The 24,820-nt window shown below is 37.8% G+C and overlaps 1 protein-coding gene across 7 annotated transcripts in view; it reads left to right on the forward strand.

The window, feature by feature from the left end:
• The window catches only part of SESTD1 (SEC14 and spectrin domain containing 1), a 150,943-nt gene extending 127,703 nt beyond the window's left edge, over positions 1–23,240 (forward strand). For 6 of the 7 annotated variants that reach the window (XM_074399401.1, XM_074399397.1, XM_074399399.1 and 3 more), the window contains 5 exons: positions 3,070–3,151; positions 3,865–3,987; positions 5,460–5,651; positions 14,254–14,375; positions 21,995–23,240. In XM_074399401.1, coding sequence (XP_074255502.1) covers positions 3,070–3,151; positions 3,865–3,987; positions 5,460–5,651; positions 14,254–14,375; positions 21,995–22,124 — 649 coding nt within the window. In that variant the 3' untranslated portion in view covers positions 22,125–23,240. Of the gene's footprint in view, positions 1–3,069; positions 3,152–3,864; positions 4,082–5,459; positions 5,652–14,253; positions 14,376–21,994 lie in introns of those variants that run through there. The other variant, XM_074399402.1, reaches the window with a different exon arrangement.
• The last annotated feature ends 1,580 nt before the right edge of the window (positions 23,241–24,820 follow it).

The following is a 24,820-nucleotide window of genomic DNA, read 5'->3' on the forward strand; positions in this document are numbered from 1 at the left end:
GCCCTTTGTGCACCCATAGGCTTAACACCACGTGGAAGCTGCAAAAGCTTATGGCTTGCACCCTCTCTGGAGCAGTGGCCTGAGCTGTATCTGGGGTCCTTTTAGCCATGCTGGAGCTGGAACAGCTGGGATACAAGGAACAGTGTCCCAAAGTTGTGCAGGTCAGCGGGGCCGTGGGCCTGGCTGCAAAATGATTCTTCCCTCTTAGGCATCCAGGCTTGTGATGGGAGGGACTACCACAAAGTCTTCTGAAATGCCTTCCAAGCATTTTCTCCATTGTGTTGGCTATGAACATTCAGCTCCTCTTTACTTATGCAAATTTCTGCAGCCAGCTTGAATTTCTCCCCCAGAAATGGTTTGTTTTTTTTATATACCATGTGGCTAGGCTGCAAATTTTTCAAATTTTTATGCTCTGCTTTCCTTTTAAACGTAAGTTCCAGTCTCAGATCATCTTTTTGCTCACAAATACATGCATAGGCTGCTAGAAGCAGCCAGGTGAAGTCTTGAGTGTTTTGCTGCTTAGAAATTTCTCCCACTAGATACTGTAAATCACCTCTCTCAAGTTCAAAGTTCCACATATCCCTAGAGCAGGGGTACAATGCTGCCATTCTCTCTGCTGCTGCATACCAAGAGTGACCTTTGCCCCAGTTCCCAATAAGTTCCTCGTCTCTTTGAGACCCTCTCAGCCTGGACTTCACTGTCCATATCACTATTAGCATTTTGGTCACAACAATTTAACAAGTCTCTAGGAAGTTCCAAACTTTCCCTCATCTTCCTGTCATCTTGTGAACCCTCCAAACTGTGCCAGCCTCTGCCCATTGCCCAGTTCCACATTTTCAGGTATCTTTAAAACAGTGCCCCACTTCCAGTACCAGTTTTCTGTATTAGTCTGCTCTCACATTGCTATAAAACACTAACTGAGACTGGGTAATTTATGAAGAAAATAGATTTAATTGATCCAGGGTTCTGTGAGCTGTACAGGAAGCATGACTGGGGAGGCCTCAGGAAACTTTCAATCATAGTGAGAGACAGAGGGGAAGCAGGCATGTGTTACATGGCTGGAGGAAGAAGAGAGTGAAGGGGGTCAGTGTCATGTACTTTTAGCCAACCGGATCTTGTGAGATCTCACTCACTTTCACAAGAACAGCAAGGAGGCAATCTGCCCCCTTGATCTAATCATGTCCCACCATGCCCCTCCTCCAATATTGGGGTTACACTTTGGTTATTTTGGGTGGGGACACAAGTCCAAAACCCAAATCCAAACCATATCACCTAGTATGTTCAGACTGGAATTGTTCTCCCCTAAAACTTGCTGTCCTTTTTAAACTTCCTACCTAGGTTAAAGTTACCATCAGCTACCAAACTTGAGATTTATCCTAAAATCCTTCATCTTTCTCATCTCTTATAGCTTATTCAGATGTCCAAGTTCTACTGTCTCTGAATCTCAAACATTTCTATTCAATATCTTAAATTCCTACCTGCCTCTGACCTGGCTACTTTCCAGCTTTTTGTATGCAAGAGTAATCTTCATAAAGTACAACAATTGTATCAAACTTCCTTCAGTGACTTCCTGTTTTCTCAGATGGCGTTTGTCATCTTGGAATAATGTAGGAGACCCTTTATAATCCAATCTCGCATAATTTTATCTTCTGTAACATTCCCATGAAATCACACAGTTGTTTTTATCTTCCTGAAAGCATCGTGCTGTTTCATGTATCCATGACTAAGAATACTTCTTTCCTCATTTTCTGCTCAGAGAATTCCTACATGTTCTTCATGACTCAGGAATATCTAATTTAGGAAGCCTTTTTGGACTTCTAAGACATGTTAGTCACTTGTTCCTCACTACTCCCATAAAACATTTTAAATAGCTTTATAATAGTACTTATTACATCTCTGCAAATGGGAGCATCTTGCTGGTCGAAACCATATCTTATATTTTCTCCAGCACACATTGTCTAGTACCTGAATACAGTATATCTATGATACCATCTTCATCATTAAAGTGGTTTACATTGTTTTTTAGTTTCAGATTTAAAAAATAATTATCATCACTCCCCTTCAGTCCATTGTAGAATTATGCTAAGTTGAATTTTAACATTACAACTTTTATTGAGAGTGTCTTTATTTTTTTAAAAAAGCCTTGTGATGCTTACTTCTATATCGTTATTAAGCTATCTTTAAGGACATCAAGTATAGTAGAGCCCAGTGTCTGTTAGATAACTTGTTACTGATATTTGAGACAGCAGTGAGAGTCTCCCATCCCACCTGCAGTACACAGAATTGCATGGAAGTGAAGGAAATGGACCAGAGTTAAGTTAGGTTAAGTTGCCTTAAAACTTTAACTGGTATGTTATCCAGGCAGACCATAGTGAGATTAAAAAATAATCTGAGTTGTGTTTCTCTACACCCAGAGGTCAGTAGAGATTTTTGTTTCTTTAAGCCCTCCATCTAGTTTTTAAGAGTGTAGATGGAGAATTTTTAAAAAAATCAGAATTAAATATTATTTTAGGTACTATAATATAATGAAAAGCATGAATTTTTCAAAATCTCTTTAGCTGGGCATAGTGGTGCACACCCTGTAGTCTCAGCTACTTAGGAGGCTGAGGTGTCAGGATCAGTTAAACCCAGGAGTATGAGGTTATAGTAAGCTATGATGGTGCCACTGCACTCCAGCCTAGGTGACTGAGTGAGACCTTGCCTCAAAAAAAATCTTCCTGGATTTGAGAAACATTATACTTTTATCCTTGAAGCTTGTTTAATACTAAACGTCAATGGGTATTTTTTTTTGGGGGGGGGGCGGGGCTAGTGTACTATTGTAATTACATTTTGCTTTAACGTTTTGCAGAATCCATGCTGTCCTTAAGAGGGTTTTTTGTTGAGTATCATTTGGGTATTTTGAGGTTCTGATGAAACATTGATAGAGATATCCCTAACATTCTTACAAAACAATCTCCATTGTGTAGGACTAAATATTTTAGTGCATATAAAACACACGTGGCAAATGATGATGTTACAGTAATCAACAAAACAGAAATGATGAGTTAAATTTATGTTTGGGTTCATTAGATGTGAAGACATGGTAGATGTGCGAAGGTTAAAGATGCTTCAGATGGTGCAGTTGTTTAAATGTGAAGAAGATGCTGCCCAGGTAAGGACCAGTCAGCTATATTAGATAGTTAACTTTTCTTAGAAGATTGATTTCATTAAACTACAAACAAAAGTGTACTTTTCATGGTTCTAAAAAAGTAAATTCTTGAAGTCAGATTCTAGTTTATCCTATTGAAGAATAAACTTTGGTATTCCCAGCTAGTTTATTGATCTTATTTAACTTAATCTTCTCAATGAAATCCTCTATTGAGCTAGAGATTGGGATCATTTATTATTTATTATTGTTGATTAGGTTGTCAGTTACATCCAGGATAAAATCTGGTGCAGCTCATTGCATTTTAGCCTGCAAGAGAATTTTCAATACCATATAAACAATTTGGTATCTTTTGTCGTTATTATCAGAGAACATCATTTCAGTTTGATTTAGAGAAAATTTATGATTTTATGTAGTAACACAAATCTGTAATGCAATCCTGATGGATCTGTATACAGAAATACATGAACTTATTATGTGATATTAATTTTAAAAGAATGCTTTTCTTTACTATGTCTTGCCTTCAGATTTAAAGAATTTTGAGGAGAAGAGGTCATTAATTCATGTAGTTTGTCATTGAATTAAATAAGCTTTTAAGACTAGGTTATAATTAACGGATTCATTAATCACATCATAGTAATCTCTATGTAAATAGGACATTTTGGTACAGTAAGTAAAGAGTTCTGAATCCCGCTTCATTGTTATGTCTTTTTGTTTAGGCAGTAGAATGGCTAAGTGAACTCCTGGATGCTCTGCTTAAGACCCACATCAGATTGGGTGATGATGCTCAAGAAACGAAAGTTTTGCTGGAAAAGCATAGAAAATTTGTTGATGTTGCACAGGTGCAAAACTGGTTATCTTCCTTTTCCACAAGCTCAGTGTTTGAATAGCTTTCTGCATGATTATAATGTAACTTTACCCTCCAAGTCCAAGAAGGTTAGTTTTGTTATTCCAGAAGTGTCACAGAATTAAGAAAATGTCAGCTGGTACATCAAAACTATCCTGCATAAACTTGAGAGGGTTTATGTTTCCTTGAATACAGGTTCTACATGGTCCCTCTGAATTATGTTCTATATTATGGCATTTTTAAGGCAATCCAGCTGTTCATTCATATTAATAGAATGAACTTATTTACTCAGATTAACAAAATGAACTTACTGATATTAAAAGAAGTGAATAGGAAATGGACGTTAATATCAGTAAATAAGAAACCTCACTTGTTGCATCTTACTAGTGTTGGCATAATAATACGGAGCTTTTTTGTGATGAAAAGTATCTTTTTTTTTTTTTTTTTTTGAGTCAGAGTCCCACTGTGTCACCCAGGATGGAGTGTAATGGTGTGATCTCAGCTCACTACAACCTCTGCCTCCCAACATCAAACAATTCTCGTGTTTCATCCTCCCCTCTGAGTAGATAGGATTACAGGCACCTGCCATCACACCCAGCTAAGTTTTGTATTTTTAGTTGAGATGGGGTTTCACCATGTTGGTCAAGCTAGTCTCGAACTCCTGACCTCAAGTGGTCCAACCACCTTGGCCTCCCTAAATGCTAGTATTATAGAGGTGAGCCACTGCACCTGGCTGATAAGTATCTTAATTTATTTTTCCTAATAAGTTTACATTGTAACAGGTGTAGTTTCCTATATGGATTATGAAGTGCCTAATTTCACCTACTTTTGAAAGTAGTTTAATTCATAAGCAGACATTCTTTCTAGCCAGTGAAATTTAGCAGACTGAGATGGGGGAAACAGAATAAAGTGGGGAAATCTAACAGAAAGAAACTTTCTAATTAAAAATTAAATTTTTTTTCAAGATAAGGCCTTGCTCTGTCACCCAGGATATAATGTGGTAGCATAGTTATAGCTCACTGCATCCTCAAACTTCTGGGCTCAAGTGATCCTCCTGCCTCAGCCTCCAAAGTAGCTGGGACTACAGGCAAGTGTGGCCACACTCAGCTAATTTTTTTCATTTTTTTAGAGACAGGATCTTGCTATGTTGGCTAGGCTGGTATTGAACTCTTAGCTTCAAGTGATCCTCCCTCCTTAGCCTCCCAAAGTGCTGGGATTACAGGCAAGAGCCATTGTGCCGGGCCAGGAAACTTACTATAAACTAACTAAAAACTTACTATAACTAAAATATTGCTTCCCCTTTATTATTTATACACAGCTAATTTGTAGTAATAAGTACCACTAGATTTATTCAGTTATTGATTTCTAGTAGTGTCACTTAATTGCAATGACAGTCTTCCTGCACTTTCCCTATCCTTCTCTTAAGAATTCTTTTATTATAATTTCATGTTTACTTTTCTTTTTTAGAGCACTTATGACTACGGCAGGCAGTTGCTACAGGCTACAGTTGTGTTATGCCAATCTTTGCGCTGTACTTCGCGATCATCTGGGGATACACTTCCTCGGTTGAACAGAGTATGGAAACAATTTACAATAGCATCTGAAGAGAGAGTACATAGGTTGGAAATGGCTATTGCATTTCACTCAAATGCTGAAAAGGTTTGCTTTTTTTTTAATGTATTCTCAGTGGTATTTATTATAAGTGTTTAAAAATGTTAATTTTAGTAATGTAATTACATAACTAATCTATTTTTCAGTATTTATATTAGTTCTATTGTTACAGTTTGTTTAGTTACAATATATTGCCTCAGAGAGTTCAAATGCAATTTTCTTAATCCTTACCAGTGCTGGAGAGCCGTGATTGGAGAAATCCAGAACCCTGTGGTAGTCTTCTCTTTACACTGCTTCTCTCCTGAGCAAGCCTGGTGTCCAGAATTTGCCCTCTGTTATTTGAAGTATCATGAGTTCAATCTCTTCCATTATGCCAGGAAGGGAAAATTTTTGCTGTGGCAACTGCTGTTTATTGTCACACATTTTTAAAAAGGCACCTTGTGATTTTATAATTTAAGTAGAGACATTAAAAAAAAAAGAATAAGGACAAAAGTAAAATGCTTTTTTATATATGTTGTTTAAAGATTTATTCTAGAATTTGTTATAATGAATTAAGTTCATTAATTCCAAAAACAAAAGATAAAATATGCAGTGTTATTTGGACAAATTTTCAATAGAACCTTTTTCTTACTCTTCATAGTAAGAATTTATTGTACCCAAGCCTTACATACCCAAAAGGAACTAATTTTGTTTTGATCTCTTACAATAAAAGATTATATAGAGAGAATGTTCAATACACTTCAACGTATTAGCAAACCTAACTTGATGTGTAGAACAGATGTTGCAAGGAACCTCAGGAATTAAACAGTTTCTTTCTGAATTATGAAGTACATCTGTTGGGAAGTGTCATAGTTAACTCATTGTCAGCTGGTCATTGAACTCCATAGATCAATTTTTGATTAACATAGGCCTAATTAAGAAAAATAAAAGTATACAAAATCCTATAACTTGTTTATCCATTGATTGTTAAAATGAGAATTTTTTTTATTATGAGGTATACTATTAACATAGAAAACAAAAGACCACAAGTATCCTGTGCAGTGAGATATCACAAAGTGAGCAAACCTGTGTAATCAGTGTACTGTTCAAAAAAAAAAAAACAGAACATTACCATCACCCAAAAGCTCCCTGCCCCCTCTTGTAGTCACAGTACTGCTTCCCCCACTACCTCACTGTCAAACGGTGACCACTGGCCCAATGTCTAGCACCACTGATAACTTTTTAGAATATTACTTTTTAAATTGCATTTTAGGTTTTGGGTTACATGTGAAGAACATGCAAGATTGTTGCATAGGTACACACATGGCAGTGTGATTTGCCACCTTCCTCCCCATCACCGATATCTGGCATTTCTCCCCATGCTATCTCTTCCCAACTCCCCACCCCCCGCTGTCCCTCCCATTTCCCCCTTACAGACCCCAGTGTGTGATGCTCCCCTCCCTGTGTCCAAGTGTTCTCATTGTTCAACACCCACCTATGAGGGAGAACATGCAGTGTTTGATTTTCGATTCTTGTGTCAGTTTGCTGAGAATGATGGTTTCCAGGTTCATCCATGTCCCTACAAAGGACACAAACTCATCGTTTTTGATGGCTGCATAGTATTCCATGGTATATATGTGCCACATTTTCTCTGTCCAGTCTATCATCATTGGGCATTTGGGTTGGTTCCAGGTCTTTGCTATTATTGTAAACAGTGCTGCAGTGAACATTCGTATGCATGTGTCCTTATAGAATGATTTATAATCCTTTGGATATATACCCTGTAATGGAATTGCTGGGTCAAATGGAATTTCTATTTCTAGGTCCTTGAGGAATCGTCACACTGCCTTCCACAGTGGTTGAACTAATTTGCACTCCCACCAACAGTGTAAAATGTTCCTATTTCTCCACATTCTCTCCAGCATCTGTTGTCTCCAGATTTTTTAATGATCGCCATTCTAACTGGTGTGAGATGGTATCTCAATGTAGTTTTGATTTGCATTTCTCTAATGACCAGTGATGATGAGCATTTTTTCATATGTTTGTTGGCCTCATGTATGCCTTCTTTTGTAAAGTGTCTGCTAATACCCTTCATGCACTTTAGAATGGGATTTTTCTTGTAAACCTGTTTTAGTTCTTTGCAGATTCTGGATATTAGCCCTTTGTGAGATGGGTAGATTGCAAAAATTTTTTCCCATTCTGTTGGTTGCTCATTCAATCTAATGACTGTTTCTTTTGCTGTGGAGAAGCTGTAGAGTTTGCTTAGGTCCCATTTGTCTATTTTGGCTTTTGTTGCCAAGGCTTTCAGTGTTTTGGTCATGAAGTCCTTGCCTATGCCTATGTCCTGAATGGTTTTGCGTAGATTTTCTTCTGGGTTTTTTATGTCACTAGGTCTTATGTTTAAGTCTTTATTCCATCAGGAGTTAATTTTAGTGTAAAGTGTCAGGAAGAGGTCCAGTTTTTTGCTTTCTGCACATGGCTAGCCAGTTTTCCCAACACCATTTATTAAACAGGGACTCCTTTCCCCATTGCTTGTTTTTGTCAGGTTTGTCAAAGATCAAATGGTTGTAGATGTGTGGTGTTGCCTTCGAGGCCTCTGTTCTGTTCCATGGGTCTATATCTCTGTTTTGGTACCTGTACCATGCTCTTTTCACTGCTGTAGCCTTGTATTATAGTTTGAAGTCCAGTAGTATGATGCCTCCAGCTTTGTTCTTTTTGCTTAGAATTGACTTGGCTATGTGGGCTCTGTTTTGGTTCCATATGAAGTTTAAGGTGTTTTTTTCCAGTTCTGTGAAGAAGGTCATTGGTAGCTTGATTGGGATAGCATTAAATCTGTAAATTACTTGTGGGCAGTGTGGCCATTTTCACAATATTGATTCTTCCTAACCACGAGCATGAGCATGGAATGTTTCTCCATCTGTTTGTGTCCTCTCTTATTTCCTTGAGCACTGGTTTATAGTTCTCCTTGAAGAGGTCTTTTATGTTCCCTGTCTTGTTGTATTCCTAGATATTTTATTCTCTTTGTAGCAATTGTGAATGGCAGTTCGTTCTTTATTTGGCTCTCTTTAAGTCTGTTATTGGTGTATAGGAATAGTTTTGATTTTTGCACATTGATTTTTATACTGAGACTTTGCTGTAGTTGCTTATCAGTTTTAGGAGATTTTCGGCTGAGACGATGGGGTCTTCTAAATATACAATCATGTCATCTGCAAATAGAGATAGTTTAACTTCCTCCTTGCCTATTTGAATACCCATTATTTCTTTTCCTTGCCAGATTGCTCTGGCTAGAACTTCCAATACTATATTGAATAGGAGTGGTGAGAGAGGGCATCCTTGTCTAGTGCCAGATTTCCGAGAGAATGCTTCAAGTTTTTGGCCATTCACTATGATATTGGCTGTTGGTTTGTTGTAAATAGCTTTTATTTTTTTCAGATATGTTCCATCAATACCTAGTTTATTGAGAGTTTTTAGCATAAAGGGCTGTTGAATTTTGTCAAAGGCCTTCTCTGCATCAATTGAGATAATCATGTGGTTTTTGTCTTTGGTTCTGTTTATGGGGTGGATTACGTTTTTACGACTTACGTATGTTGAACCAGCCTGCATCCCCGGAATGAAGTCTACTTGCTCATGGTGGATAAGCTTTTTGATGTGCTGTTGCAGTCGAATTGCCAGTATTTTATTGAAGGTTTTTGCATCTGTGTTCATCATGGATATTGTCCTAAAGTTTTCTTTTCTTGCTGAGTCTCCGCCGGGTTTTGGTATTAGGATGATGTTGGTCTCATAAAATGATTTGGGAAGGATTCCCTCTTTTTGGGTTGTTTGGAATAGTTTTAGAAGGAATGGTACCAGCGCCTCTTTGTACGTCTGGTAGAATTTGGCTGTGAACCCGTCTGGACCTGGGCTTTTTTTGGGTAGTAGGCTGTTAATTGCTGCCTCAAATTCTGCCCTTGTTATTGGTCTATTCAGGGTTTTGACTTCTTCCTGGTTTAGGCTTGGGAGGATGCAAGTGTCCAGGAATTTATCCATTTCTTCCAGGTTTACTGGTTTATGTGCATAGAGTTGTTTGTAATAATCTTTGATGAGGTTGGCATTTGTGTGGAATCTGTGATTATATCCCCTTTATCGTTTTTTATTGCATCTATTTGATTATTCCCTCTTTTTTATTAATCTGCCTAGTGGTCTATTTTGTTCATCTTTTTGAAAAACCAGCTCCTGGATTTATTGATTTTTTTTGAAGGTTTTTTTTGTGTCTCTATCTCCTTCAGTTCTGCTTTGATCTTAGTCATTTCTTGTCTTCTGCAAGGTTTTGAGTTTTTTTTATCTTGCTCCTCTAGCTCTTTCAATTTTGACTATAGGGTGTCGATTTTAGATATTTCCTTGCTTCTCATGTGGACATTTATTGCTATGTATTTTCCTCTAGAGACTGCTTTAAATGTGTCTCAGAGATTCTGGTATGTTGTGTCTTCATTCTCGTTGGTTTCGAAGAACAACTTTATTTCTGCCTTCATTTCATTGTTTAGTCATCATTCAAGAGCTAATTGTTCAGTTTCCATGAAGCTGTGTCGTTCTGAGTTAGTTTCTGCATTCTGAGTTCTAACTTGATTGCACTGTGGTCTGAGAGAATGTTATGATTTCTGTTCTTTTGCATTTGCTGAGGAGTGATTTCCTTCCAATTATGTGGTCAGTTTTAGAGTAGGTATGATGTCGTGCTGAGAAGAATGTATATTCTGTGGATTTGGGGTGGAGAGTTCTGTAAATGTCTATTAGGTTTGCTTGGTCCTGGTTCGAGTTCAAGTTCTGGGTATCCTTAATTTTCTGTCTCATTGATCTGCCTAATATTGACAATGGGGTATTAAAGTATCCCACTATTATTGTGTGGGAGCCTAAGTCTCTTTGTAAGTCATTAAGAACTTGCTTTATGTATCTGGGTGCTCCTGTATTGGGTGGTATGTATTTAGGATCGTTAGCTCTTCTTGTAGCATGGACCCTTTTAATCCATTATGTCCTTCTTTGTCTCTTTTGATCTTTGTTGGTTTAAAGTCTATTTTATCAGAGACAAGAATTGCAACTCCTGCTTTTTCTTGCTCTCCATTTGCTTGGTAAGTCTTCCTCCTTCCCTTTATTTTGAACCTTTGTGTATCCTTGCATGTGAGATGGGTTTCCTGGATACAGCACACAGACGGGTTTTGACTTTTTATCCAGTTTGCCAGTCTGTGTCTTTTGATTGGGGTGTGTGGCCCATTTACATTGAGGGTTAATATTGTTATGTGTGAATTTGTTCCTGCCATATTGATGCTAGCTGCCTGTTTTGCCCATTAGTTGATGCAATTTCTTCATTATGTTGATACTCTTTACCATTTGGAATGTTTTTGGAGTGGCTGGTACTGGTTGTTCCTTTCTATGTTTAGTACTTCTTTCAGGAGCTGTTGTAAAACAGGCCTAGTGGTGATGAAATCTCTGAATATTTGTTTGTTCATAAAGGATTTTATTTCTCCTTCACTTATGAAGCTTAGTTTGGCTGGTTATGAAATTCTGGGATGAAAGTTCTTTTCTTTCTGGATGTGGAATATTGGCCCCCACTCTCTTCTGTCTTGTAGGGTTTCTGCTGAGAGATGTGCTGTGAGTCTGATGGGCTTCCCTTTGTGGATAACCCGACTTTCTCTCTGGCTGCCCTTAGCATTTTTTCTTTCATTTCAACCCTGGTGAACTGACGATTATGTGCCTTGTGGTTGCTCTCCTTGAGGAATATCATGGTGGTGGTCTCTGTATTTCTTGTACTTGAATATTGGCCTACCTTGCTAGGTTGAGGAAGTTCTCCTGGATAATATCCTGAAGAGTATTTTCCAGCTTGGATTCATTCTCTTCATCACATTCAGTTACACCTATTAAACATAGATTATGTCTTTTCACACAGTCCCATATTTCTTGGAGACTTTATTCATTCCTTTTTACCCTTTTTTCTCTAATCTTGCCTTCTCATTTTATTTCTTTGAGTTGATCTTCGACCTCTAATATCCTTTCTTCTGCTTGGTCATTTCGGCTGTTGAAACTTGTGTATGCTTCACGAAGTTCTCATGTACTGTTTTTCAGCTCCATCAATTCTCTTAATATTCCTCTCTAAGCGGTTTATTCTCATTAGCATTTAGTCAAATCTTTTTTCAAGGTTCTTAGTTTCTTTGTATTGGGTTAGAACAGGTTCTTTTAGCTCAGAGAAGTTTCTTATTACCCACTTTCTGAAACCTGTTTCTGTCAATTCATCACACTCATTCTCCATCCAGCCCTGTTCCCTTGCTGGTGAGGAGTTGTGATGAGGAGAGGTGTTCTGGTTTCGGGTGTTTTCATCCTTTTTGTACTGGTTTCTTCCCATCTTTGTGGATTTATCCACCTGTTGTCTTTGTAATGGTTGACTTTCAGATTGGGTTTCAGGGTGGACATCCAGTTTGTTGATGAGTAAGTTATTTCTTTCTGGTTTTTTTTTTTAGTTTTCCTTCTAACAGGCCCCTCTGCTATAGGACTGCTGAGGTCCACTCCAGGCCCTGCTTGCCTGGGGATCACCTGCAGTGGCTGCACAACAGTAAGCATTGCTGCCAGTTTCTTCTTCTGCTATCTTAGTCCCAGAAGGATACCTGCCAGATGTCAGTCTTAGCTCTCCTTAATGAGGTGACTCTTTGGATATACGGGGGTCAAGGAGCTGCTTGAGGAGACAGACTGTCCTTTATAGGAGCTCAAGTGCTGAGCTGTGACCTCCGTTGTTCATTCAGAGCTGCTGGGCAGGTACATTTAAAAGTCTGCTGTAGCATAATTCATAAATGCCTCTTTTTGTTCCCCAGGTGCTCTGTCCCAGGGAGTTAGGGCTTTATTTATACGTTTCTGTCATGCTGCTGCCTTTTTTCATGGCTGCCCTGCCCAGCGAGGAGGCAGCCTAGTCACAGTCTGCCTGCAGAGGCTTTGCTGAGCTGCTATGGGCTTCGCCCAGCTGCCATGTGAACTTCCCTGAAGTCCTGTTTATACAGGGATAGTTAGAACTGCCTTGGCAGTGGCAGCCCACCTCTGTAAAGGCAGACTCTCTCTGTAATTGCGGGCTGCCTCAGCAATGGCATACTACCTCGGTAGTGGTGGACAGCCTTGGTAATGGCGGACGCCGCTTCCCCACGCAGCTGGACCGTCCCAGGTTCAGCTGTACTTGCTGTGAAACTCTCATTCCAGAGCGTTACAGATTGCTTTTTTTTGTGTGGGGGTGGGAGCAGCTGAGCCTGATCACCTGGCTCCCTGCCTCAGAGCCCCTTTTATTTTTTCAGTTGAATGGGTGACTCCCAGGTGTTCCAGTCGCCTGTGGAAAAGGTGCTGGGATCTGTGTGATTTCCCATGCGGTGACCCACTGCGCTGGCTGAAACAGCCACGCTGAGATTCATGGTACTTTTTTGCCCAGGAATCTCCTGGCCTGGCTCCCTGTTTCAGGTCCCCCTTTTTATCAGTTGAATGGGTGACTCTGTCTCCTAGGAGCTCCAATCACCAGCTAAAATGGCTCCTCGACCCATGTATTTTGTGCGGAGACCAGCTGTGCTGGTGACCCGTAGGGTTCCTCTGCCTGACAATCTCCTGGTCTGTGGGCAATAAAAATTCGTCTGGAAATGCAGCGTCCACTCACACTCCACTCTTTCCCTGGGAGCTCCAATCCTGAGCTGCTCCTAATCGGCCAGCTTAGCTCCGCCTCCTAGAATGCTACTTTTAACTCCCTTTTTATCAGTCATATAAGAACGAATAGAGTTGAAAGGGTTTTTTAACAGAAATTTGTTTCCATATTTTTCTGTTACCTAAACTTTGGTTTTAATAAATACGATTTAAATTTGATTTACTTAGGTTGTGCAAAGATAAGTAAATCAAGCATAAACAAAATAAATTAAGCATAAATATAAATAACCACAACTGTAAGCAAATTGTATAATGATTAGAAAAATATCTAAATCTTGAGTTTTAAAATACAAAATTGTCTGTTCATGAGTAATGCTGAAGTAAACATAATTGGATGACATAAAGTGTAATGCAAAAAAAAGTTGTCATAATGAATACTTTTTCTTCTGAAATTTAGCAATTTTTTCATGCAGTTTAATTTAATTTATAATGTTTAAGGTGAAAATAAAGAACAGTATCTCATAAGGATTATAGAGATTCTCATATTTGAATTGTAACCTAATCATTTACATCAGTTAACTCAAGCCAGCAGATCGGTTTTTAAATATTATCATCTAGCTAAGTTGTCACATCAATTACATGTTTGTACTCTGTTGTTTTTTATTTATAATATTTTTTCATTTGTAATATCTTTATGTTCTTTGAGAACAGAGACTATACCTCCCCTTCACCTTCCAGGCTGCTAAATAAACATAAAGTGAACTTATTTTTCAAATAGTAGTCTAGTATTTTCTTTCTTGGAAATCACCATATTGTTAGTAGGAATTATGTTATTTCATTTTGTTGTTTGAATTTCTTGAGCATTTAGCAATAATAGATCAATCTTATATCATGTACTTGAAGATGTTAAAAACAAAAAATGCCTTTATGTGAGCTTGATTCCATTTCTGTGTCTTTTTTTTTTTTCCCCCTTTGGATTCTCTGAAACTGCAGACCTTTCTGTATCTCTTGATTGATATTGCTCTTTTATTTGTTGCAGATTTTGCAGGACTGTCCAGAAGAGCCTGAAGCTATTAATGATGAGGAGCAGTTTGATGAAATTGAAGCAGTTGGGAAATCACTTTTGGATAGATTAACTGTTCCTGTAGTTTATCCTGATGGGTATGGATCATGTTCTTATCATTTTATTTTTTATTGGTGTGGTCTTAAAGTGAAATCATTAAAAGAGGAAATCTGTTCTTTAAAAAGCTAAGTAAATTAGGTTTGGTCCACATCTTTAACTCCTACAATAAATTAGTTTAAAATGAAAAATCCACACAGCTCTTGGCCACAGTGATAGTACTTGCTGACATCAGATGTGTTGCTCCTTGACAGCTTGTTGTAGAATGATCATTGACCAGATTAAGACACTGGGTTCTAGATTTGGCTATAATGGTAGGGAGTAGTGTGACTTGGGGCTTCATTCAGGAAAAGGAAGATGGGACAAGGGACTAATGTTTAGTGAGTTCATAATATATGCCAAGTACCAAGTGAAACACTTTACCTTCGTTACTTTTGACCAAAGAGGACCAGACCAGTATGATTATTCCTGATTTACAAATGAAGAAACTGAGGCCCAGAGAGATTAAGTAAGGCTCTCAGGATTTCACAGCTTCTAAGTGATAGAGTAAGGATACAATCTCAGGTCTGTCTGGCTCCAAACCCATTCTTTTTGCACTGAGCTATATGGCATTCTAACTTCTTTATGTGTGAAGGGATGGAGTCCTGATTTTCTTACATCTTTCCATGTCAAATAATAGTCAATTATAAAAATATGAAATAATCTGATGCAAAATAAATGGACCAGGAAAAAAATCAGGAGGAGCTTTATCCTTGGTGATTTAGACCTAATTCTTAGTGAAAATAATTTAGAGATAATCCAGAGAATATTTAATTCAAATGATAAGAATAACCAAACCATTAACTAAAAATGTAAGTATCCTTAACATTGTGGTATAGTGTGATGAGTGCATCTGTGGACGCTGGAGCCAGCGCTCCCAGCTCCACCACTTACTATAACACCTTGGGCAAGCCACTTAACCTCTTTGTGCCTCAACTCCCTCATCTAAAAACACTGATGTAACACTCATACCTCCTCAGGTTATGGGGGTGGGCAAATTACCTGAGCTAAATAATTATACAGTACTTAAAACAGATCTGACTCATAATAAGCACTGCTACTACTGTGCCATGATCTTGTAGTGATTATTTGGGATAGATATTGAAAAGATGGCATTTTATTCCCTTGAAAGAATATTATTCATAGTCTGTATTTAAGTTTAGGCATGGCTTGAGATTACATAAACAATCAGAAGTACCCTACAGTCACCTAAAGTCGTATTGTACATCTCCAATAAAAGAGACAAAATTCAACTAGTAACAAAATGATAGGCATGCTTCTTATAGTTCCAGTTCAGGATCCCTTACCCTCCCTGATTCCGACATTTCACAGCCAGTTGTCACACAGTGTCCTCTTCTACCCAGGTTAGCATAGGAGCACCTCTCCCTGGTTTGCTTGCTTCAGCTTGTCGTCTGTGTTTCACAAACAGCCCATAGGTCATTTCCTAATCTTTTTAAGATAAAAGAATGATAGTACTTTATATTCAAAGTTCACAAATACTAACCTTTAATATTTTGGAATTGCCATTTTATTCCATTTTATATTCATGTTAAAATTTATGTATATCTCTTTTGGATATTTTGCTAAATTAAATATTATGCAAAGTTGTGTATAATGTTCTCCATAATTGCTAATATGATGGTAATCTGTGTCATCTAAAGTTTGTTTGGCAGGTTATACAGATTTGTCTTTTATACCATCTCCTGGTAAAATAAGAGATTGATGATCTCTCTGGATTCACTGCACGAAGACCTAGTGTCAAATTCTGGTTTTTCCCTGTGTGACCTTGCTTACATCATTTAACTTCCTAGGCTCTACATTTCTGATCTAAAAAATAAAGAGATTAACCTGGAATTTCTAATGTTGGCACAGCAGCTGGGCAGAGCTCATAGCAGCTCAGCAATGCCTCTGCTGGCAGACTGTGACTAGCTACCACCTTGCTGGGCAGGACATCTCTGAAAAAGGCAGCAGCATGTCAGGAACTTATAAATAAAGCCCACCTTCCCAGAGCAGAGCACCTGGGAAAAAAAAGTGGTTATGAGTTCCACTGCAAGAGACTTAAAACGTACCTGCCCAGCAGCTTTTGACAGAAAAATGGAGCCACAGCTCCACACTAGAGCTTTTATAAGGGATAGACTGTCTCCTCAAGCAGTTCCCCAACCCCGTATATCCAAAGAGACACCTCATAAAGGAGAGCTCAGGCTGACATCTGGCAGGCATCCTACTGGGACAAAGATAACAGAAGAAGCAGCTGGCAGCAACCCTTACTGTTCTGCAGCCACTGCAGGTGATCCCCAGGCAAGCAGGGCCTGGAATGGACCTCAGCAGTCCTACAACAGAGGGGCCTGTTAGAAGGAAAACTAAAAAACAGAAAGAAATAACTTCATCATCAACAAAAAGGACATCCACACAGAGACTCCATCCAAAAGTCACCAACTACAAAGACCACAGGTAGCTAAATCCACAAAGATGGGAAGAAACCAGTGCAAAAAGGATGAAAACACCTGAAACCAGAACGCCTCTCCTCCTCCAAGGGATCACAACTCCTCACCAGCAAGGGAACAAGGTTGGATGGAGAATGAGTGTGATGAATTGACACAGGCTTCAGAAAGTGGGTAATAAGAAACTTGTCTGAGCTAAAAGAACATGTTCTAACCCAAAGCAAAGAAACTAACAACCTTGAAAAAAGGTTTGACGAAATGCTAACAAGAATAAACAGCTTAGAGAAAAATATGTTAATTGATGGAGGTGAAAAACACAACACGAGAACTTCACAAAGCATACACGAGTTTCAGTAGTTGAATCAACAAAGCAGAAGAAAGGATATCAGAGATTGAAGATCAACTCAAAGAAATAAAACAAGAAGGCAAGATCACAGAAAAAAGAGTGAAAAGAAATGAACAAAGACTCCAAGAAATACAGGACTATGTGAAAAGAACTATCTACATTTATAGGTGTACCCAAATGTGATGGAGAGAATGAATCCAAGCTGGAAAACACTCTTCAGGATACTATCCAGGAGAACTTCCGCAACCTAGGAAGGCACGCCAATATTCAAGTCCAGGAAATACAGAGAACACCACAAAGGTATTCCTCAAGAAGAGCAACCCCAAGGCACATAATCGTCAGATTCACCAGGGTTGAAATGAAGAAAAATGCTAAGGGCAGCCAGAGAGAAAGGTTGAGTTACCCACAAAGGGAAGCCCATCAGACATAGAGTGGAGCTCTCGACAGAAACCCTGCAAGCCAGAATAGAATGGTGGCCAGTATTCAACATCCTTAAAGAAAAGAACTTTCAACCTAGAATGTCATATGCAGCCAAAGTAAGCTTCGTAAGTGAAGCAGAAATAAAATCCTTTATGAACAAGCAATTGCTCAGAGATTTCATCACCACTAGGCCTGCCTTAACAAGAGCTCCTGAAAGAAGCACTAAACATAGAAAGGAACAACCAGTACCAGCCACTCCAAAAATGTACCAAATGGTAATAAACATCAACACAGTGAAGAAACTTCATCAACTAACAGGCAAAACAACCAGCTAGCTTCGAAATGGCAGGATCAAATTCACACATAAGAGTATTAGCCTTAAATGTAAATGAGCTAAATGCCCCAATCAAAAGACACAGACAGGCAAATTGGATAAGAAGTCAAAACCCATTGGTGTGCTGTATCCAGGAAACCCATCTCATATGCAAGGATACACATAGGCTCAAAATAAAGGGATGGAGGAAGATTTACCAAGCAATTGGAAAGTGAAAAAAAAAGTAAGAGTTGCAATCCTAAGTCTCTGATAAAATAGACTTTAAACGAACAAAGATCAAAAGAGACAAAGAAGGGACATTACATAATGGTAAAAGGATCATTGCCACAAGAAGAGCTAACGATCCTAAATATATATGCACCCAATATAGGAGCACTCAGATTAAAAAAAAAAAAAGTAACTGGCTTTATGTAAGGCACAGTCTTGCTCTGTAGCCAGGCACCAGGCTGGAGTGCAGTGGCGTGCTCTCGGCTCACGGCAACCTCCGCTTTCCGTGTTCAAGCAATTCTCTTACCTCAGCCTCCCGAGTAGCTGGGACTACAGGCGCATGCCACCATGCCCAGCTAATTTTTGTATTTTTAATAGAGACGGGGTTTCACCATGTTGGCCAGGATGGTCTCAATATCTTGACCTTGTGATCCGCCCGCCTCGGCCTCACAAAGTGCTGGGATTACAGGCGTGAGACACCACGCCTGGCCTATAAAGCAAGTTCTTAATGACCAACAAAGAGATTTAGACTCCCACACAATAATAGTTGGAGACTTTAACACTCCATTGTCAATATTAGACAGATCAAGATGGAAAATTAACAAGGATATCCAGGACTTGAATGCAGATCTAGACCAAGCAAACCTAATAGACATTTACAGAACTCTCCACCCCAAATCCACAGAATATGCATTCTTCTCAGCACCGCATCACACCTACTCTAAATTGACCGCATAATTGGAAGGAAACCAATCCTCAGCAAATTCAAGAGAATGGAAATCATAACAGTCTCTCAGACCACAAATTTGAACTCAGGATTCAGAATCTAAATCAGAACCACACAACTTCATGGAAACTGAACAACTGGCTCTTGATTGTTGACTGGATAAATAATGAAATGAGGGCAGAAATAAAGATGTTCCTCAAAACCAAGGAGAACGAAGACACAATGTATCGGAATCTCTGGGACACATTTAAAGCAGTGTCTAGAGGGAAATTTATAGCAATAAATGCCCACATGAGAAGCAAGAAAAGACCTAAAACTGACACCCTATTATCAAAATTAAAAGAGCTAGAGGACAAGATCAAAAAACTCAAAAGCTAGCAGAAGAAGAAATAATTAAGATTAGAGCAGAACTGAAGGAGATAGAGACACAAAAAACCCTTCAAAAAAAACTAATAAATCCAGGAGATGGTTTTTTGAAAAGATCAACAAAATAGACAGAACACAACCAGATTAAAAAAAGAAAAGAGAGAAGCAAATGGATGCAATGAAAAATGATAAGGGGCTATCACTGCCATTTCCACAGAAATACAAACTACCATCAGAGGTCATGACAAACAGCTCTATGCACATAAACCAGTAAACCTGAAAGAAATGGATGAATTCCTGGACACTTGCATCCTCCCAAGCCTAAACCAGGAAGAAGTCAAAACCCTGAATAGACCAATAACAAGGGCTGAAGTTGAGGCAGCAATTAATAGCCTACCAACCAAAAAGTCCAGGTCCAGATGGGTTCACAGCCAAATTCTACTAGACTTACAAAAAGGAGCTGGTACCATTCCTTCTGAAACTATTCCAAACAATCCAAAAAGAGGGAATCCTTCCCAAATCATTTTATGAGACAAACATCATCCTGATCCCAAAACCCAGCAGAGACTCAACAAGAAAAGAAAACTTCAGGCCAATATCCATTATTAACAGATGGAAAAATCTTCAATAAAATACTGGCAAACTGATTGCAGCAGCACATCAAAAAGCTTATCCATCACAATCAGGCAGGCTTCATCCTGGGGATGCAAGGCTGGTTCAACATATGCAAGTCTATAAACGTAATCCACCACACAAACAGAACCAAAGACAAAAACCACATGATTATTTCAATAGATGCAGAGAAGGCCTTCAACAGAATTCAACAGCCCTTTATGCTAAAAATTCTCAATAAACCAGGTATCGATAGAACGTTATCTCAAAATAATAAAAGCTATTTACAACTACAGCCAATAGCGTAGTGAATGGGCAAAAACTGGAAGCATTCCCTCTGAAATCTGGCACTAGACAAGGATGCCCTCTCTCACCACTCCTATTCAATATAGTACTGGAAGTTCTAGCCAGAACAATCAGGCAAGAAAAAGAAATAAAGGTTATTCAATTAGGAAAGGAGGAAGTCAAATTGTCTCTGTTTGCAGATGACATGATTGTATATTTAGAAGACCCTATCGTCTCAGCCCAAAATCTCTGGAAACTCTTAGCAAATTCAGCAGAGTCTCAGGATACAAAATCAATGTGCAGAAATCAGAAGCATTCCTATACACCAATAACAGACTTAAAGAGAACCAAATCAAGAATGAACTGCCATTCACAATTGCTACAAAGAGAATAAAGTACCTAGGAATACAACAGGATGTAAAGAACCTCTTCAAAGATAACTACAAACCACTGCTCGAGGAAGTAAGAGTGGACACAAACGGAAAAGCATTCCATGCTCATGGTTAGGAAGAATCAATGTTGTGAAAATGGCCATACTGCCCAAAGTAATTTAGAGATTCATCGCTACCTATGACCCTCTTCACAGAACTGGAAAAAACCACCTTAAACTTCATATGGAACCAAAGAGAGCCCACACAGCCAAGTCAATTTTAAGCAAAAAGAACAAAGCTGAAGGCATCTTGCTACCTGACTTCAAACTATACTACAGGGCTACAGTAATCAAAACAGCATTGTACTGATATCAAAACAGAAATATAGACAAATGGAACAGAACAGAGGCCTCAGAGGCAATGCCACACATCTACAACCATCTGATCTTTGACAAACCTGACAAAAACAAGCAATGAGGAAAGCATTCCCTGTTTAATAAATGGTGTTGGGAAAACTGGCTAGCCATGTGCAGAAAGCAGAAACTAGACCCCTTCCTGACACCTTACACTAAAATTAACTCCAGATATATTAAAGACATAAACCTAAGACCTAATACGATAAAATCCCTAGAAGAAAACCTAGGCAAAACGATTCAAGGCATAGGTATACGCAAGGACTTCATGACTAAAACACCAAAAGCATTGGCAACAAAAACCAACATAGACAAATGGGATTTAATTAACCTCCAGAGTTTCTGCACAGCAAAAGAAACAATCAGAGTAAACCGGCAACCAACGGAATGGGAAAAAATTTTTGTAATCTACCCATCTGACGAATGGCTAATATCCAGAATCTACAAAGAACTAAAACAGATTTACAAAAAACAAACCAACCCATATGAAAGTGGGTGAAGGATATGAACACTTTACAAAAGAAGACATATATGAGGCCAACAAACATATGAAAAAATGCTCATCACTCTTTATAAATATATAAAGAAATCTTCCAGTTCTAAAAGTACTCTAATACAGTATTTGTGATTAGAATAAAATCAATGATTTTATCTGTTAATGTATCAAAACAATGTCATAACATTAAGAAGAATATTTATTTTGCTTGCCAGCTGTATAGAAAAGTGGTGTCCCCAGCCAGTAGCACTTAAGTACATGTACAGATTTTATGTTTGTATATGCTTCAGGACCCACATATTTCATTGTTCAGTTTGTTACTATTATCATAAGTACACATGATACAACTTTTATACCACTTACATATATATATATATATATATATATATATATATATATATATAAAATGTGATTTAAAAAATTTTTTTTTTCCTTCTGAATTTCCTGCTCAAAGATAAACAGTATGATCACAGATGAACTGATATGTACACATAGGCTATCTCATGTAGATTTTTTTATGGTAAATTTTTGCTTCTATTTGTATTCACTGCAGTTAATGGATTTGTATTAATCTGAGGTGTCTCTGTGTGTTTTGATTTTTAGAACCGAACAATATTTTGGGAGTCCAAGTGACATGGCTTCTACTGCAGAACACATCAGAGACAGGATGAAACTAGTTAGTCTCAAAAGGCAGCAGCTGAGACATCCTGAAATGGTGACCACAGAGAGCTAATAGACACCAGCTACCTACAGATTTGCAGTTCGTAATCCTGCATGTTGTCAACATAATATATAGCATTAGCCACAACACATAAAGATGCATTTCACAGCCAGAATAAGCCTCATTTCTTTTCATGACATTTCTCTCTACATGTTAACACCTTGCTACTACTAAGGCATAATTATTTAACATGCCTCAAGGCTATAAACTCCTAAGTATCTTAAAAGAAGGAACTAAAAACATTGCACTGAAAACCTGCTTTAAAGCTTTATCTGACCTGTCAGTTTGTAGATGAACAACTGATAATAAGCTTTGAATGGTGCTAATAAGAGTAGGAGTTATCTCTATTTAAAAAAAAAAAAAAAAAAAAAAAAAAAAAGATTGCCCTTCCTCCACAGGTGATTTAGTAAATTTAGACAGTAGTTACACTCTCTTATTAGACAGTGGTGTCCTCAAAATTTTACTTTGTAATTCTTCAGAATTGATTATTTTTATTGTGTCAATATGGAGAAAACCTTTCAGATCTTTGATATATCATAGTCATTAAAAGACCTTTTCTTATTTGTATTGATAATGTATTAAAAGTTGTTTGTGCTTAATAAAAGACTTCTTTAAACATTTATTTAATTTAGTAGTTACATCCTATTTCCAAACATGAGTGCCTTATTTAAAAGGGCATTCTTAGGACTGTGAGGATGGTTTAGTATTTGTTTTTTCATGGTGGTTGCATGTATTTTAGACAGGAAATTCATATGTAAGCATGTATATATAATAAATAAGCATGTTTTATCATGAAAAATTATTGTGAAGAATAATTTAGATCTTTAAGAACTTATTAATAATGGAATACTATTTCTAATTTTTCTCTTCTTCAACTTGAAAAATATTCTCAAAATTATTAACTACCCTGAAGATACTTTGTCTTTAGGGGAGGAGGGCTGAGGAAGAAGGCATACATAATTACTTCAGTGTAATCCTTTATATCAAAGTAATCTTTCTGGAACTAAAATAGCAATTGTTAATAAAATTTAGTTTCTCATTATAGTCTAAAAGCAAAATAAATTCTGAAGTAGTCCAATTACAGAACTGTATGACTCCTTTAGAAATAAAATTTATCATGAAATGCTAGTGCTTTTAAGTTTGTATTAAGTTGAAATGGTAAAATGCAAATATAATTTAAATTTTGTGTATTTTTATCTCAGAAAATGCTTTTTAAAAGATTAAAAATTACTTTTTAGGCTTGTAATCATTACAAAAGTATGGTCTACAAACATGTTGAAGTAACCTTCAATGCAAAAAAACACCTCCCTCTTAACCTGTTAGTTTTTCCAGCCTTCACTGATAGACTTCTTGGAGAATCCACATCCAGTGCCCCTACATCTTCACCACTCACTACGCAGCATCTCGCAGTCTGGTTTTACACAGCACTTTAATGAAACTGTTCTTTTGAAAGTCAACAATGAGCTCCCAGTTACCAAACTGAATGGTTTTTTTCTCTGTCTGAACCCTTTTCTCTCTGCAACATTTATACCATTGAGCAACCATCCTAGACAGTGTCTCCTTCCTTGAAGATGCTATCCTCTGAAATAACTGTGAGTGCAGTTGCATAACCCTTATGTAAGATGTGCCTGCTGAACATGTGCTCTCTCAGATCCTGTCCTCAGAATGCTTTGGCTCTTCTCTAGGTATCTCATCCTTATGGTTGTTATTTTATACCAATGTTCTGGATTATGTATCTGGTCCAGAAATCTAGACTTGTACTTCTTTTTAATTGCCTACTTGATATTTCAACCTGTATTAAAGAATTACCATATTTATGACCTTTCCCTCCTAAAACAGTTTAGGTTAATGGTGCAGCCTTTTTTCTAGTCAAATGTGCCAGGAAATCTAGGGCAAAGTTCAACTGCTCCCTCTTATCTTATGTGGCTGCTGCTTCTGAGAACATCCAGGAACTTCTTTCTATACTTAATCCTCTCACTCCTTTGGGGCTTTACTGCTATGAATATGAACTTTTGTGACTATTCATTTCAGTCTTCACGATGGTGCTAGTCACATTCTACAGTTTATGTCTGTACCCACTAAGCTCCTTTGGAGGAAGGAATCTTGTCTTCTCCTATTCCCAGTCTTGCTCATGTACAGCAGATGCCCAGTCCTCCTAAATATGAATGCTGTATTATAGGCATTAGTAATAATCCCTGTTATATTGCAGTCTGAAGTATGTTTTAAACATACTTATTTTTTAAAGTTACAACTGGCTTACAAGTGAATCTATTCACAAGGAAGTCCTTTGGTCTTTTAGATACTTAGACACTAACTACTCTAGATATTTAGTTACACTCAGTAACTAAATATCAATACTCAATATCTGTTTCTTCTACTGAATTTCAGAGTAGTTAGAATATTTTTATTAAGACGTTGCTAGAAAGGAACTGGTTTGTTAGTAATTCTACCATCAACTCATGGAGTTATAATTGCCAAACGAGTTAATTTTTATATACCTTAAGCTATCCTGCCTACAAAAAGTAAAATAAGGCAGGATCCATAAATATTATTTGTAAATTGTTTCATGTGAGGCCAAATGGGATTTTAACGTAATGAATATCATTGCTCTTCATCTGTACATTTGCTGCTACTTTCATATGTGTATCTGTACATACACAGTTATGAATGAAATCTCATTATGCCCTAATTGACTTTTTTCCATAGGG

Source organism: Saimiri boliviensis, chromosome 5 (genome assembly GCF_048565385.1).
Source record: "Saimiri boliviensis isolate mSaiBol1 chromosome 5, mSaiBol1.pri, whole genome shotgun sequence".
In the NCBI taxonomy this organism is placed as follows: domain Eukaryota; kingdom Metazoa; phylum Chordata; class Mammalia; order Primates; family Cebidae; genus Saimiri; species Saimiri boliviensis.